The sequence below is a fragment of the Balaenoptera musculus genome, chromosome 2, assembly GCF_009873245.2.
Source record: "Balaenoptera musculus isolate JJ_BM4_2016_0621 chromosome 2, mBalMus1.pri.v3, whole genome shotgun sequence".
NCBI classification, from domain to species: domain Eukaryota; kingdom Metazoa; phylum Chordata; class Mammalia; order Artiodactyla; family Balaenopteridae; genus Balaenoptera; species Balaenoptera musculus.
In genome coordinates this window covers 7,016,947-7,033,013 of record NC_045786.1, presented here as the reverse complement: position 1 = coordinate 7,033,013, position 16,067 = coordinate 7,016,947, and the positions used below count along the sequence as shown (strand labels likewise).

At 45.6% G+C, this 16,067-nt stretch overlaps 1 protein-coding gene across 4 annotated transcripts in view; it reads right to left on the bottom strand.

The window, feature by feature from the left end:
• Positions 1-16,067, bottom strand: part of NMT2 (N-myristoyltransferase 2) — a 54,742-nt gene that overhangs the window by 18,533 nt on the left and 20,142 nt on the right. For 3 of the 4 annotated variants that reach the window (XM_036841941.1, XM_036841943.1, XM_036841944.1), the window contains exons 2-6: positions 8,277-8,412; positions 3,405-3,549; positions 538-656; positions 350-441; positions 110-226 (exon numbers count right to left, since the gene is read on the bottom strand). In XM_036841941.1, coding sequence (XP_036697836.1) covers positions 110-226; positions 350-441; positions 538-656; positions 3,405-3,549; positions 8,277-8,412 — 609 coding nt within the window. The remainder of the gene's footprint in view (positions 1-109; positions 227-349; positions 442-537; positions 657-3,404; positions 3,550-8,276; positions 8,413-16,067) is intronic. The other variant, XM_036841942.1, reaches the window with a different exon arrangement.

Genomic DNA, 16,067 nt, shown 5'->3' with positions numbered 1-16,067 from the left:
TCCCGCATGCCGCGCAGCGCGGCCAAAAAAAAAACAAAAACAAAAAGCCTACTCTCATCATAATTCTTGGAGAAGCAATGTATCAAAGCTGACGAGCTTCACTATGTACCTGTCGTAGATCCGAATGTTCGCGGGAATGGCGCTGATGAACCCCACTAGTTTTTTGTTCGAAGACACCCTGACTCCACAGTGCCACTGGAGGAGCCAGCCTGGGGGCCGCAGAGCCCTGAAGTCAGTGCGGGCAAGGAAAACAGGTGCGGTGAGTGTCCAGGAAAACAGGGACAGACAGAGACAGGCCAACCCCACCTCGCCCTGTCCCCAGCAGGCACACGTAACCGGCGAGACTCACCACAGCAGGAACTCGGGCGAATAGTCAAACCGGAACATGTTGTCGTCATCTTCCACGTAATTCTCATTCAGCAGCGTGTACAGCTCCCTGAGCTACGAGACCAAACAAGCGTCCTGCCTGTGATGCTTGGGACCAGCGCAGAAGCAACCCACGCCAACTCGGGGACCGAGGTCGAGGGTTTTACTCACCACTTCGGCGTTACCCAAATCTAAAGTGTCCCACATAAAACCCTGCGGCAGGGAATACGGTTCTTGACGCACGTTTTCTTTATCAGCTTCAATTGCGCCATGAGATGTTATTACTTCATCTGGGATGGGGAGGAGGGGAAAAATAAAGACAAAAAGAGAGACGATTCAATTACAGAGTGTTCTGACGATCCAAAATGGTCAGTTACAGGAAACAAAAGCGTGCTTAGGGCTCTTGAGTTCCATATAATCCTTAAAAGTACTGTATCGTTTCAGCTGCTGCCAGCGTGAAGCGGGGTGGTTACGCAGTGGTGGAGGGTTACGGTAGTGGACCAGTTACAGGAGGAATCCTCTGTCATCCCCTGGCAAACTGGACATTACGAAACAATGGTGACTTCTCAGTCTGAACTCCTAGATTACAGATTAATCATTCAGCACAACTGCCGGCGACACAGGCTTGATACGACCGCCTTAGAGATGTTTTCTGTTTAACTCTTGCTTTTTCAACAAACGGGGGGCAAGGGCTGCAGTGACCTGACCCTTCCCAGCAAAATTCAAAATTAATTTCAGGACTGTTTACTTCTGTCTGGGCTGCTGGCAGCACAGTGCAAGCCATCAGTGTCTCCAGCGATTTCCACAAAGGCGCCCTTTCCCACTTCTTCCTCCGGAGCTTCCCAGCGAGGCTGGGATAAAATCCAGGCCCTTGACCGTGGCCACTGCTTGCCTGGCCACCGTCGACACATCTACCCAGCCCTGCCCTCGGGGCTGCGGGCCCACCGCCCTCCCTCGGACTGGGCCTCTGCTCAGAAGGCCCGTCCCCCGCCTTTCGCACGGCTGGCCGCCGGCATTTTTTCAGCTATAACCTTACACGTAACGTCCTCACAGCACCCTCCCCAACCACAGCTCCTTCCTACAGGGAGTGTATCCTCCCCGCCAGCCCACCGTTTATCCTGCTTTCCCACCACTGCTTCCCGGGTCTGTGCCCCAGTGCCTGGCATTTAATGGTAGACACTCAAACAATATCTGCTGAATAAATGACCTTCAGGTACGGTTACTACCACCACAGACCTTTCTACAGGGGGGAAGTCACAGGGTTTGTACCAGCCCCGAGGGGTTTCTTCTTCCCTTCTTCCTAATCCCTAACTCTGCACGTTCATCTTATCTCCACTCTACCAGCACACCCCCAAGTGAATACCTCAGGTTCCAGGGTGAGCCCTAGGAGCCAGATTCCCAGCTGTTCCCCTGGGGTTCCTTGGGAGTTGCCCAGGGCTTGGCCGACCCACACAACACCAGGGGCCCACCAGCTGGGTGTGTTTGACTGAACTGGGACATGGCTCTGGAGAGAAACGAAGAGGCAGAGTCTCCCTGACTTTCAAACGTTCTCCCCGACCTCAGGCTCCCTCTTCCGCCATTAACCTGGTGTTGCCTTGATTGAGGTAGGTAAAGAACATTCTAGGAACCTGAGAACACTGCAGGGATTTAGGGGAGGGGCCGAAACGAGGTGAGCGGTGGGGCTATCTTCCCAAAGAGGTGCGCTGGGGTGAGGTGACAGCTGGAAGAGAATTTTCTCCCCTGGGCAGTGACCCAAAAGCCCCCAGCAGAATTTAGCCAAACCCAATACATTCAGATCAATAAACCTACACCCCTGTAGCTAATGGTCACTCAACTCAATGTCATTTAAAATCCAGTAAACTCATGCTAGAGGGTCTTCCTCCACTACCAAATAATTTCTAGAGCCTGAAAGAAAAAAAATCAAGCAAAGATAATTGCTTTCCTCTTTCTTTCATGCTCTGAAGCTCATGATTTTGAAGCTGCTTGGCGTGGGCATGGGTGGAAAAAGAACGGTCACTTTTAAAAAGTTTGAAACCCATTATTTGAAGGCACAGAGAAGGACTGTTCCTTGCTTTATATTTGTTAAAACTGATTATGTGTACGTAACTGGGCTAATAAGAGTTTGGGATGGCGATGAATACCTTCTATTATACAGATTTTGGAGATGGAACTATCAAGGAAGAAAAATATGGAAATAATATATGGAAATATGTATCTTCATATAAACATACGACAAAGCAGCAGGTTTAGCTTGTAATACATTGAAAAACATTTTTATGGCATTTATATCATCTTTTTTCTGGCATAATGTGAAAGAGTAACAATGAAATTAAGTTTCTTTATTAATTATTAAATTATTAATTTAATAATTATTAAATTATTAATTTAATAATTATTAAATTATTAAGTTTACAGAACCTTAAGTGGTAAAAGTTCAAGTGAAATGTGATGGAGCAGGCCAGGCACCGAGGGAAAGAGGCCTATTACAGATTTTTACATGACCCAGAGCACTTATGAAGGCCTTCACAGGGTGTCCCAGTTCGCTTATTATACTGGAATGTTATCACATTGGTAACAATTAACAACATGGGTGAGTGTTCAGAATCCTATTGTTAATCAGAGCAAAATTTTCCATTTCAGTAAGACTTAACAGGGCAAATTTTCTGTGTCTTTTGGGATAACTGAGGTGTGAGATTGCTAAAAATTTATGCAGAAGAAAAACCACTCCATGAAGATCAGAACCAAAAAACTGGGGGGTGGGCCAGACCCCTCTTATACACATATATTTAATACACTAATGTTTGAAGTGTGGGGAAACTAGATTTTTTTATAGGGACAGGAGCTAGATTAAAATTGTTGTTACTGAAAGCCAATGTCGCCACCCAACACTTATTTTAGGGAGAAAAATATGACTTTTGTATAAATTTCGAATCTGCAGTCTAAAACAAATCATATAAGTGAAGTAAAGTCTCTTTTGTGTTCTTTTGTTTGTTGTTAACCCAGCTTTGTTTTTGGGGGGAAAAGGCAGAAAAGCTTACTTAGTTTGGGTACCGGCTGCGTGTCCCAAAACTGGTATCTGTGTTTGGCAGCCTCATCAATGTTCCTGGCGGGGCCCTGGCATGCGGATAACAGCTCCATTGCCCTCTGGATATCCTGCAACTTCTGCATTGGAATGGTGGGATTCTACAACAGCAAAGACACACAGACACAAAATATGAGGAAGCTGCCGCTGCTCCCAAACCTGGGGCAGGTCCACGTGCACCTGCACTGGAGACTATACAGCGTTCACTGGAGAAACGCACAATCCTCCTCTACGCCTGGCCCTTGGGCTCAAGTATGCTAACGTATTAAAATACAAGCAAACGTACTGGGTTAAAGGCAACAACAGTCCTATAGCTTCAATGGGGCTCTGACAGTCTGGGAACTCTCAAGCAAACCGAAGCACTCTCTGCTTCAGTTTCCCACCCATCTGCAAAGGGTCCTCGGTCCTCACCATTAACTACTCATGTGGGCGGGGCAGCAGAGAGGAGTGCCGTGCCATGCAAATGTTACTATCACACAGCAGCCGGTCAGACTCCAGCCTTGGCTTCGCTGTTGGGGTTAATGCTCGGCAGGAGCAACGTGGGGACAAGGGAAATAACTTCTAGAATGGAAACCAGGGAAATTTTAGTTCATAAAAAGAAAGAAAGAAATATGAACTTAGTGCTGGGCTGGGAAGGAAGTTCATCAGGAAAGGACTCTCTGAGGATGCCTTCTCCTGGACCACACCCCGCCCTCTCCCAATTCTGACGCTCCTCCAGAGACAGCGAGGGTGAGCAGTTTCCTCTGTGAATTCAGATCTTCTGCAACCATAAAAGCCTTTTCTCCCCAACCCAAGTGTTGGAAATAACCTCCCTTTTAATACATATCCTCAGTCTATAAAATTGACAATGCCTTTAAATACTAAAGTTCCTTCCTCAAAGCCAATGTTCCTGTCATCTCTGAAGATCCCGCAGCTCTTTTTTTTTTTTTTTTGGGAAATCCCTCATGGAAAGTGAGACTATAATTGAAATGAGCAAGTGGCATGTAGGACTGAATATGGAAATCAGTGAGGTTTGTTCAACATGTGAAATTATCGATTAGTTTTAGAATTTTGATGCCATACAAAGAATGCTCTTCACTGTGGGTTCAGAATTGGTTAGAAGGCGTCTCAGAGTCTTCGGTTTCCCTGTAGGTCAACACCATGGGCACCAAGGAGAGGTACCATCGACCCTCAATGGTTTATTAACAGCAGCTCTGGACTTCTGTTCCATTTTGACTCTGAAGTCTGTGGTCTGGAGCAAATCTTTGAATCTGGGAAGCTTGCTTGTTTGACCCAGTACAAAACAGGATTTATTTAATACAGACCATCCTGTGGTGGCTTTACTCACTGGGTCCCCTTAAGATTCTTGCCCCTCAAATGGTTCCAAGAAACAAAGTGCTGGAGTCTAACCAGAGGTAGCTTGAAGTCTTAATGTCTCCTCTTGGAAGTCTAACAGCATCACCCAGGACTGCCACAAATTTTGTAAGCCGTTTATCTTACATTTTGATTGATGTCTGAATCATCAGGTTCATATATACCAATGACACATACTAATTTAACAAAATAATTTTGTTGTTCTAATATACTGTATCTTTATATTTCTCTTGTTTGGGCCTCTTCTGAACCTCCCACACAAAAGTAACTGACTTCTAGCAAAATGAAATTTACATTCACTTGAACCCTCAACAGCACAATCAACTAGGAGACCTGCAACTTACATAAGGTGAGAGCACAGCATATTTCAGCTAGTAATGCTTGAACATGCACCCGTTTATCTTAAAATAGGCCAAGTAGAACCCAGTCTTACAAAAATATACCTACAGTATCTGCACCGAATTTGCCACGGTAACCCTTCTTTCCTGCTATTGGAGTTAAATCCTCTAACAGGACTACGTCAAACTCCAACCCTTTTGTAACAAACATGCATCAGCATCTTTGTTCCAAAGGAGCCAATGATGGAACCCCGTCTGCATGAAGAAGTCTTCAGAGTGCTTTCTGCCTGGGCAGGTTGACCAGCAGTCTTTACATGAAATCACCGTGCATGAAATAGTCATATTCCAATGCTCACTATTAAATGCTTTCGTTTTTTATTGAAGTTAGGTTGATTCACAATATTATATTAGCTTCAGGTGTACAATATAGTGAGTCAGTATTTTTATAGATGACACTCAGAGTAGATTCAAGTAAGTACAACTTTCAAATCCAGAGCGACAGAGCAGTAAGGAAAACTCAGCTATGATAAAGTCTTAAACCTATCCAATCACCTACCACAGCAGCACCAGATGGGGTGTTCGGAAAGGTGAGAATGTGTATTGACCCCGCATTAGCCTCCCACTATCATATTCTGGTGTAAGAGTCAGACACGCCTCTTTTCCTCCATATCTGCTCCTTGGGAAATACTAAACATCAACTGTTCTCTTTGCCCATTATTTTCCAATTTAATACCTTGGAAAAAATGTTCAAGTCCTTCATCACTAAGAAGTGTACAAGAACCCAAATATCATTTTATTTTGGTTCTTGAGCGTAGACCACAATATTCTCTAAACTGAAGAATCTCTAAAGGTCACTGTAATTGACGGTGTTAATGTAGAGCTGGCATCAGTTTCAGGGAAATGAGCCGCAGTTTTTAAAATGCAGTGAAAAGCCCACATTAAAACAATTTTGACTTAGTCTTCATGAAAAAAGAAAAGAATTTCTCTACCATATCATGGTAGCAGTTCCTCCTGCCTTGCCTGGCTGTAGTTTCTTTTTCTTCTTTTTTTTTTTTAAACTCCAACCACCCACTCATTTTATTGTTTAATTTTTAAAAATTTATCGAAGTATAGTTGATTTACAATGCTGGGTTAATTCCTGCTGTACAGCAAAGTGACTCAGTTATACATATATGTATTTTTTTTCATATTCTTGTCCACTGTGCTTTGTCACAGGATATTGAATATAGTTCCCTGCGCTATACAGTAGGACTTTGTTGTTTATCCATCCTACATATACTAGTCTGCCTCTGATAATCCCAAATTCCCATTCTGTAGTTTCTTATAAGTGACCAGAGGCAGGGGAAGGGTCCTAAATCACCAGGGGTACAGGGCTGGGCAGCAGCTGATGGTGATGACAGAAAGAATAAGGAGACGGTCACAACTACATGTAAATAACACCACATTTGTCTGATGAAGCAACGATGAGAAATGGAAAAGATACCTTGCCAGCTTACGGTGCACCTTATATGAGTTACCTTGGAGCTTATGTCTGTGGACAGACTATTTATTACCAGAGAAGCAAGTTGAAAAGCTAGTGAGGGAAACTGCACTTTCTTCTCACCCCACAAAGGCAATCAGGGAAAAATTGGGGCAAGGAATTTTCCTTCTCAGTGATTCCTGGTCCTTATGTGTAAAACAGGTAACAACGACAACAAAACTACCTGCAAGACTCACTCAATGTCGTAAGATGTAAAGTTTGTACAAGAAAAAAAACTGAGACCCCACAAAACTGGCGTAACGGTAACAACTGCCATGTATACACTGTGCTTCACAGCAGAGGTCCCACCCCCAGGGCCACGGACTGGTACCGGTCCGTGGCCTGTTAGGAATCGGGCTGCACAGCAGGAGGTGAGCGGCAGGCGAGTGAGAGAAGCTTCATCTGTATTTACAGCCGCTCCCCATTGCTCGCATTACCGCCTGAGCTCCGCCTCCTGTCAGCATTGTGGTGAGCTGTGTAATTACTTCATTATATATTACAATGTAATAATAATAGAAATAAAGTGCACAATAAATGTAATGCGCTTGAATCATCCCGAAACCATTCCCCCCCCGCCGCCCTGGTCCGTGGAAAAACCGTCTTCCACGAAACCGGTCCCTGGTGCTGAAAAGGTTGGGGACTGCTGCTTTACATGGTATAAAAACCATGTTATAAAGATGGTCTGTTTGTGACCTCATTAACAGCCTATGAGCTGGGGAGGAGGCATGTCCCCAAGTTGCAGATGAAATGAGCTTAAGTAAGGGCAAAGCCTGGCAAAGGCTCACAGCCTGAGAGCTTTGGGGCAGGACCGAGCTCCTGCCATGATACCATGCACTACCCAACTTACTTGGAGCTACAACAATCAGATAACCTCTGCTTTGTTATACTTCTAACTCTACCCCTTTTCACTGTGAGTTTCTGGCATCGAGGGCTCTGTGTTTCCTTGGGCCCAGCACACAAGGTCTCTGTTCACAGCCAGGATGATGCGTGGCCCCAGGGAAGTGGCGCCTGGCATTGGCATCTCCCGAAGCATACAAAGATGCAGGGCCCAGCAAGACCACTTCTGGTTTGGTCCAAAATGGGTTACTTCCCACCCTTGGCAACAGAATTAAGAATGGCCGCCGCAGACTGGTCCAAGGCAAAGTCAACGTGAGACTTACCCATGGTTGCTCCTGCTGAAACCTGCTGCAAGATGGTGCTGTGCTATTCAGGTACTTAGACACCCAGAAAAATGAAAATGTGAATATCTTCTGAACAAAAGGGAATCAAATATTAAGCGTAACTACAAAAAAAACCCCTAAAAACCAGAAACAAAAACCTAACAAGGTCACGGTGAGACTTTCTTCTATGACTACAACCTACGTACTAATTCACTGAGAAAGGGGGGATGCGAGCAGAATACACACACACACAGAAGCCCAGCACAGACCTCTTAGTTTTCTGGGTGCCAGCGTCAGTTCTGGGAAGGCTGTAAATACCCTGCTGTGACCACGCAGCACACAGTCACGGCAACATCCTAACTACACCTCTGACCCAACAGGGCACTCGCCTAAGCTGCCCGGACCCGCTTTCACACGCATGGGACACCACGGAGGTTAAAATAAAGCATGGTTCTCACTTTTGAAGGCGGCTGAATTTTAATCTCCTGGGAATCAGATGCCGAGTCTGACTTGGTGCCTCCGGAATTCGGTTTCTCCTTTTTTCTCTTCTGTTTCTTCTTTTTCTTTTTGGCACCCAAATCACCTCCGGGACTTCTGTTAGGAAATTCACAGGGTTTGTAAAAACAACAACAGGTCATTATGTAAAATCTGAATTGCATGAAATTAATCATTTAGGAAAAACACATGTTATACACAGGAGGGAAAAACTACATTAGGACGTGCAATATTCTGATTGATAAAAAATATATATATTTTCAGATGACCAAAATATATTTTTTTCATCTGTATTTGGCCTTGATCCATGGCTCCTGGGTCACAGCTTCCAAAACCCTTGGAGTTTCCTAAAAGATTAGAACTTAAAGGTGTCCCTTATGTCATGTTAAGGAGGTCACTTCTGGAAGCACCTAAGGATGGGGGCAGGTCGCCAGGGGAGCCAACCCTGTGATTAGAGGGTTGGAATTTTCAGTCTCATCTCCCTGGGGCTGGAGGTTGAATCGAACACCAATGGCCAGTGATGTAATCAATCATGCCTATGTAAGGGAGCCTCCATAAAAACCCAACAGGATGGGGGTTCAGAGAGCTTCCAGGTTGGTGATTTCTCTCCACGTGGAGATTTGGGGACAGTGGCGCCTGGAGAGGACATGGAAGCTCTGCGCCCCTTCCCCATACCTTGCCCTGTGCATCTCTTCTATCTGGCTGTTTCTGAGTTACATCCTTTTATAATAAACAGGTGATCTAGAAAGTAAATGTTTCTCTGAGTTCTGTGAGCTGCTCTAGCAAATTGACCGAACCTAAGGAGGAGGGTCTTAGGAACCTCCAGTCTGTAGCCCGGTCAGAAGCACATGTGACAACCTGGGTTTATGCCTTGGAGGGGTCGGGGGGGATAGTCTCGTGGGACTGAGCCCCTAATCTGTGGGATCTGATGCTGTCTCTGCATAGACGGTGTCAGAACTGAGATGAATTTCAGGACACCCAGCTGGCGTCTGAGAATTGCTTGGGGCTATGTGGAAACCCTCCACCCCTACCTCCCCACTGGAACTGGGTCCAGGAACTCAGAAGAATATTAGTCTACGCTCAGTCATCCTGCAGGGTGCTTAGATGTCATTTGAGCAGGAAAACTGTGGCAATAAACTCTATTTTATCACCAAAGTCAAATAGCTTTCACAGGTATCACTGCTCCACTGACTTTTTAATCAGCCTTTTCAGGGAGAGATACATGTCATAAAATATTCCATTATAAACATCTCTTGGGCACAACAAACAACGAATCTTGACACAAGAGAACCAAAGAAAGGGCATCTCTGCTGGGGGTGGCATTTTTCCTAATAAAGATTTTTATTAGAAGGATTAACAATAAAAAAACTCTACAAGAAAAAAAAAAAGTTCACTGGTAAAACATTTGTTTGGAATCCTTGTAATCTTAGAGCTGTAATCTTCTGAAAGAGAAAAAGAGACACAAGGAGATTTAAAATTTCTCTTTCTTTGGGCCTACTCTCCCACAGTATTCCCAGAAGGTAAATTCAAATTTTGAGTCAGAGATTATTACTGCATTATCCCCTGATGCAGGGAAAAGTGATGGAAATAAGCAATTCTGTTCTATTGTTCTTAATTAGCTCTATCTGTTCCTATTTTCTTTCTTGAATTTTTACCTAATTATCAAATACATATTAATTATATAAGACACAAATGTCATTAATTAACAGCCTTATAACAGGGTCCCTCAAAGGCAACCAACAGTACTTCTGCTATAAATTCTTCTAAAATAGTCTTTCTTCTCTAAGCATGCCTTCGTTTTTACTACGAGTAAGTTTTCAACAAAAACTGAATTTTAAACACACTATTTTGAAACTTGGCTTTTTTTCTCCTTCCACTTAACAAATGTGCCTTGGATTTCTTTCTTTCCATGTCAGGATATATTGAGCTACCTCATTTCTTTTTAGCAACTGGGTAGCATTCCATTGTGTTAGTATATCATATTTTATGTAACCACTCCTATATAAAATATGCTGCTGCAAAAAAAATATTCTGGTACTTACATCTTTGTGCATTCATGCTAGTATGTCCAAAGGTGGAAATGTGAGGTCAGAGGGCATGCACATCTTTAGTTTTAGTGGATAGTTAAGCCTGCTTTACTAATTACTATTCCAGTTTCCACTATACCAACAGTAAATCAGTTTCTGGTTCTGAATACAAGGAGCTCGGAAGTCACCACTCCATCCCAGCAGACTGAAAAATCAACGGTTCTTCTGAGATCCCTAAGGGAGGGAGGCAAGGACACAGGACAAACTGCTGCCCCCAAGATTGGAGAGACAGCTTCTGGGAGCAGAGACTCACATGTGGAAACCTCCATGGGAGCCGGCGCTCAGGCAGGAACCCCTGGACCGCAATTCACAGAGCCCTGGAGGCTACATGTGGACAAGACCGGGAGTTACGAGCCCAGTCACAGGGGTCTCCCACGCTTGTGTGAGTTTTACCCCCAGGAGCGCAGTCAGGTTCCCACAGAAGAGAGCGAGAAAAATCCCCTCGTGCTTCTGGTAGAGGGAGGGGAAGAGGAATCATTTCTGAAATCGGCCAGACGTTCTGTGCTGCTTAACAAGGCCTGTCCTCAGCAGAAACTAGTCAACCAGAGCCTAAGCAGCTGGGCTACGGTCAGAGCGTAACTAATCTGGGGGAAAGAAATACCTGGCTCCAGCCCCCATTAGCCATCTGTTCACTTCTGTGACCTCACGGTCCAGGGGCGCAGGCTCACTAAAAGCCTGAGGCCGGATCACAGGACCCTGCAATGCCTCCCGCCCCACACGCCTCACCACCGCATGACCAAAGGCCTACTTACAGCAGCTCCTTTTACCCAGGACATCACGTCTGGCTATCAAGAAAAAACTACAAGGCATTCCAAAAGGCCAAAAACGCGGTTGGAAAAGATACAGCAAGCATCAAAGCCAGACGTGGCAGGGACGGTGGAATGATCGGGCCTGGGATTTGAAACAACTATGATTAATATGCTAAGGGCTCAAATGGACCAAGTAGACAGCATACGAGAACAGACGGGCAATGTAAGCAGAGATGGAAATCCTAAGAAAGAACCAAGAAGAATCAAAAACGCTGTGACAGAAATGAAGAATGTCTTTGATGGGCTTATTAGTAGACTGGACGTGGCTGAGGAAACAATCTCTGAGCTTGAGGATATAGCAGTGGAAACCTCAGAGGCCCCCTAAACCTGAAAAGCAAAGAGAACAAAGATGGAAAAAACAGAACAGAATGCCTGAGGACTGTGGGAAAACTACGGAGAATATAATATATGTGTAATGGGAGCACCAGAAGGAGAAGAGAAAGAATCAGGAGAAATACTTGAAACAATAATGACTGGGGATTTCCCCAGGTCAACAGCAGGGGCTAACCCACAGGTCCAAGAAGCTCAGAGAACACCAAACAAGATGTTGGTGCCCAACATGCCCCCTAAATGGCACCTTGGCAAATCATTTTCAAACTACAGAAAATCAAAGCTGAAAGGAGCCAGAGACGAAAAATTACCTTACCTGTAGAAGAACAAAGGACCGAACAGTAAATGAGAACGGGAATTTCCCTACATCTTTGCCAGCACTGAAATATAACTATTCTTTTTCATACCTGACAATCTGATAGGTAGAAAAACATTTCACTGTAGACTTAATGTTCCTTTAGTTAACCAGGGGTGGGGCTACATATCTTTTTTTTTTTTTAATAAATTTATTTATTTTTGGCTGCGTTGGGTCTTTGTTGCTGTGCGTGGGCCTTCTCTAGTTGTGTGAGCCAGGGCTACTCTTCACTGCGGTGTGTGGGCTTCTCACAGCAGTGGCTTCTCTTGTTGTGGAGCACGGGCTCTAGGTGCACGGGCTTCAGTAGTTGTGGTTCACGGGCTCAGTAGTTGTGGCTCACGGGCTCTAGAGCACAGGCTCAGCAGTTGTGGCGCACGGGCTTAGTTGCTCCGCGGCATGTGGGGTCTTCCCGGACCAGGGATTGAACCCGTGTTCCCTGCATTGGCAGGCGGATTCTCAACCACTGCGCCACCAGAGAAGCCCTACATATCTTTTTATATGTTTAGAGACCATTTATATTTTTCCATGAATAGCTCATTCATATTCTTTTTCCATTAGCCATCTTAAAAAAAAATGATTTGTAGGTGCCCTTTATAAAAGCATGGATAGAACTTGTCATTTATTAAGAATTTTTACTTTGGGCACTTTAATCTCATTTAATCCTCACAACAGGCCTATGAGAGATACTACCCTCTGCTTATATTCCATTGCCTAGTTTGTTGTCTACTGTTTAGACTGTAAATACTTTACACAGTTTAGTTTTTAGCATTCCACTTAACTTATGGTATTTTTTCCTGTACAGACACTTAAAAATTTTATGGGGTCTAATATTTAAAATTTTTCCCTTGTGGCTTTTTGGCTTTTAAATCTTGCTTAGAAAGTCTTCTCAATTCCAAAATTACATAAGTGTCCTTCTATAACTTTTTCTCTTTTAGCTTTATGACTTTTGGGGAAAAATATTTAGCTTTCTAATTCATTTGGAATAAAATGCGTAGAATGTGAAGTCCTGTATTCCTACTTTTCAAAAATACGTTTCAAATACAAGAAAGCCCCATTATAACATAGCTTGTTATTACAGGGGTCACACTGTAGCACCCAAAGACTAACAAGCAGATATAATAAGAGAGGCGGAAGTGCCTACTCATTGGATACAATTGCATGGCAAGGTCTACTTGTTGCCAGACGCTGCTCCAGGTGCAAGCGGTTTCGAAACATGTCTGCCAATTCTTTGATGCTTCTCCCATGGAGAGGTGGGGGTCTCTTTCACTCCTCTTGAGTCTGGGCAGGCTCGTCACTTGCTCGTAACCTGTGTAAGTGACACTATATGACTTCTGAGACTAAGTCACAAAAGATCACGCAGTTTCCACATGGCTCCCTTGGGATGCTCAGGTCTGGGGGCAGCCAGGAGCCACGTAAGAGGTCTGACTGCCCTGAGACCACCCACTGCAGCCACGGGAGGGAGCCCTCATGAATGCCCAGCGTGGTCAAGTCTGCAGAAGACTCCAGCCCAAGGCAACATCTGTCTATAAATGCACAAGAGACCCTAGATGAGGAATTGCCTTTCCCAACCTCCGCACCCACCGGATCTGCAAGCCTGATAAAGCAACGTTGTTTTGTGTCACCAGGCCTGTGGACAATGTGCATGCAGCAATAAAACTCAGCCAGAAACGGTGGGGTGTGAAAGTGGAGGGCTGCTGTAACAAAACCCAAAACACACGGCCTGGCTTTCAGACCAGCTGGAAAGACCCTGCGGCGACTGTAAGCAAAAGCCTGACGGTCTCAAGGAGGCTGGCGGTGGAGGGCTTGGGAAAATAAAGGAAATGATATGGGAAGATCGACGGAAGGGGACCCCTCGTTAAGTAGTAGAGGAATGTTATAAAACTGCTGCCAGAGATAAACGTGGGAAATAGAAAAAGGACCTAATGAGCATGGAAATCTAAAACGATTTCTGGGCAGATGGTTGAAATTGTGCTGGCTTCTCCCAGCTGTCCTCTAAGAAAATGGGAGCAGAGAGAGATTAACTCAAGAATGAGCTGCTCAGCAGCTGAGAGGAAGTTAGAGAGAACATGAACCCAGGCAGGACTTGCTAGACTCAAAATTAAACTGTCCCTCATCCCCAGCATCTCCGGAAGGCAAAGGCTGCACATATTAAGAAATGGTCTCAGGTCAGAAAGTCAAACCTGGATGGAGCTGTGGCCAGGACCTCAGAAAGATCCAAGGTGGTGCTCCACAGACCATTCCAAACAGACAAAACGCCCTCTCAGTTTCTGAAGGATGTGCCTCTTCTATTCGCTCTCTAAACAGTACGGCTTCTAAATCTTCCAGACGTTCAACCTCACATAAAGACCAAGGTAGAGAAAAGCTTATCTTGAAGAAGAGATTGGTGGGTGTGGCTTTTGTACAGTACAGTGGATTACACCAGGGGTCCCCAACCCCCGGGCCGTAGACTGGTACCCGTCTGCAGCCTGTCGGGAACCGGGCCACACGGCTGGAGGTGAGCGGCGGGTGAGCGAGTGAAGCTTCATCTGCCGCTCCCCATCGCTTGCGTTGCCGCCTGACCCATCCCCCCACCCCTCCCCGTCCGTGGAAAAACTATCTTCCATGAAACTGGTCCATGGTGCCAAAAAGGTTGGGGACCGCTGGGTTAGACATTGAAACAGGAAGTCCAGGACATTTTTTAAAGAATTACACCAGCTTGAAAGCGACAGAGCAGGACAGAATGCAAAGAGGCCTTTGGACCCTCAGCCTTTTACAGGCAGGAAGCAGACAGAGAAGGCCACTCACTCAGATGCAAAGTCATCTTTTCTCTTGGAAGGAGGATTTAAAGGGCAGAACCCAGAGCCCAAGGGACGGAGGCCAGAGCCATGGAGAGCAGCTCCTGAAGATTAGGACTGAACTCAAACCAAGGGACTGGCGACAGGTTCCTGGTTGGATTTCAGAACTGCTACGGACCACCGGCTGTGCTGTGCCACTTCCCCCTTTTTGAATGGAACCACCACCGTGGCTCCCCTATGTCTGTCCGTCCTTCCACAACGGGCGTGTGGGGAGCAGACAACACACCTGCTCAGTTCACGGGTACTGAGATGGACTCTGAGGGCCCTCATCCACCTAGACTTGGTTTAGATGATGAGGTCCTGCACTTCAAGCCTGAGCCTCATATATAAGCCAAAACGCGATATGATTTGCGGGAGAGCCTCAGGGAGGGTAAATGTGTTCTACCTGGGGGAGAATGTGCATCCTTTTAATGGCCAGAAGATGGACTGTGGTAGCTTTCAACACATCCTCAAATTTTTTAGGACTCCTCCCAATGAACGATGGAATCTAGCTCCCCTCCCCTCGAACGTGGACGGGCTTGTGACTCACAACCAATCATTCACAACAGACGTGTCAATATATGACTTCCCAGTCTAGGCGAGAAGCTCCCACCCACTGCTAGAGATGCGCCTGCTGGTGAGGCCACGTGGCTGGGCTCTAGTCAACAGCCAGCGTGGACGGACAGTCACGTGAGTGAGCCCCCCTGGGCGCCCACTGCAGGGGCGCCTTCAGCTGACTGCAGCCTCAGCTGAAATCTGACTGTGACCCCATGAGACCCCCAGCCAGAACTCCCTCCAGCCATGCCCTTTCCAAATTCCTAACCCACAGCATCTGTGAGCCGAATAAAATGGTTGCTGGCTTATTAAACAGCAAGTTACTGGAACATAAAGATACAGCAATGAACAAAGCAACGTCCTGTCCTATGGAGCATATATTCTTAAGGCAACAGACAACACACAGATGGGAGGCTTATGGGAAATTAAACGAGGCGGAGCCTGCACATTGTGCAGCTTAGCGTCTGGCGTGGAGTAAGCCACTCAGTGACTGATAGGTACTGTTATTACTACACATTTAGGCATGCTGTTTCCTCTGCCAGGACACCCTTCTCTCCTTCATTTCCTGGCAGATTGCTTTTCGTTCAAGATTTACGCCAAGACAATAGACACGTGAAAGGATGCTCCACATTGCTAATCATTAGAGAAATGCAAATCAAAACCACAATGAGGTATCACCCCTCACCAGTCAGAAAGGCCATCATCACAAAATCTACAAACAATAAATGCTGGAGAGGGTGTGGAGAAAAGGAAACCCTCCTACACTGTTGGTGGGAATGTAAGTTGGTGCAGCCACTGTGGAAGA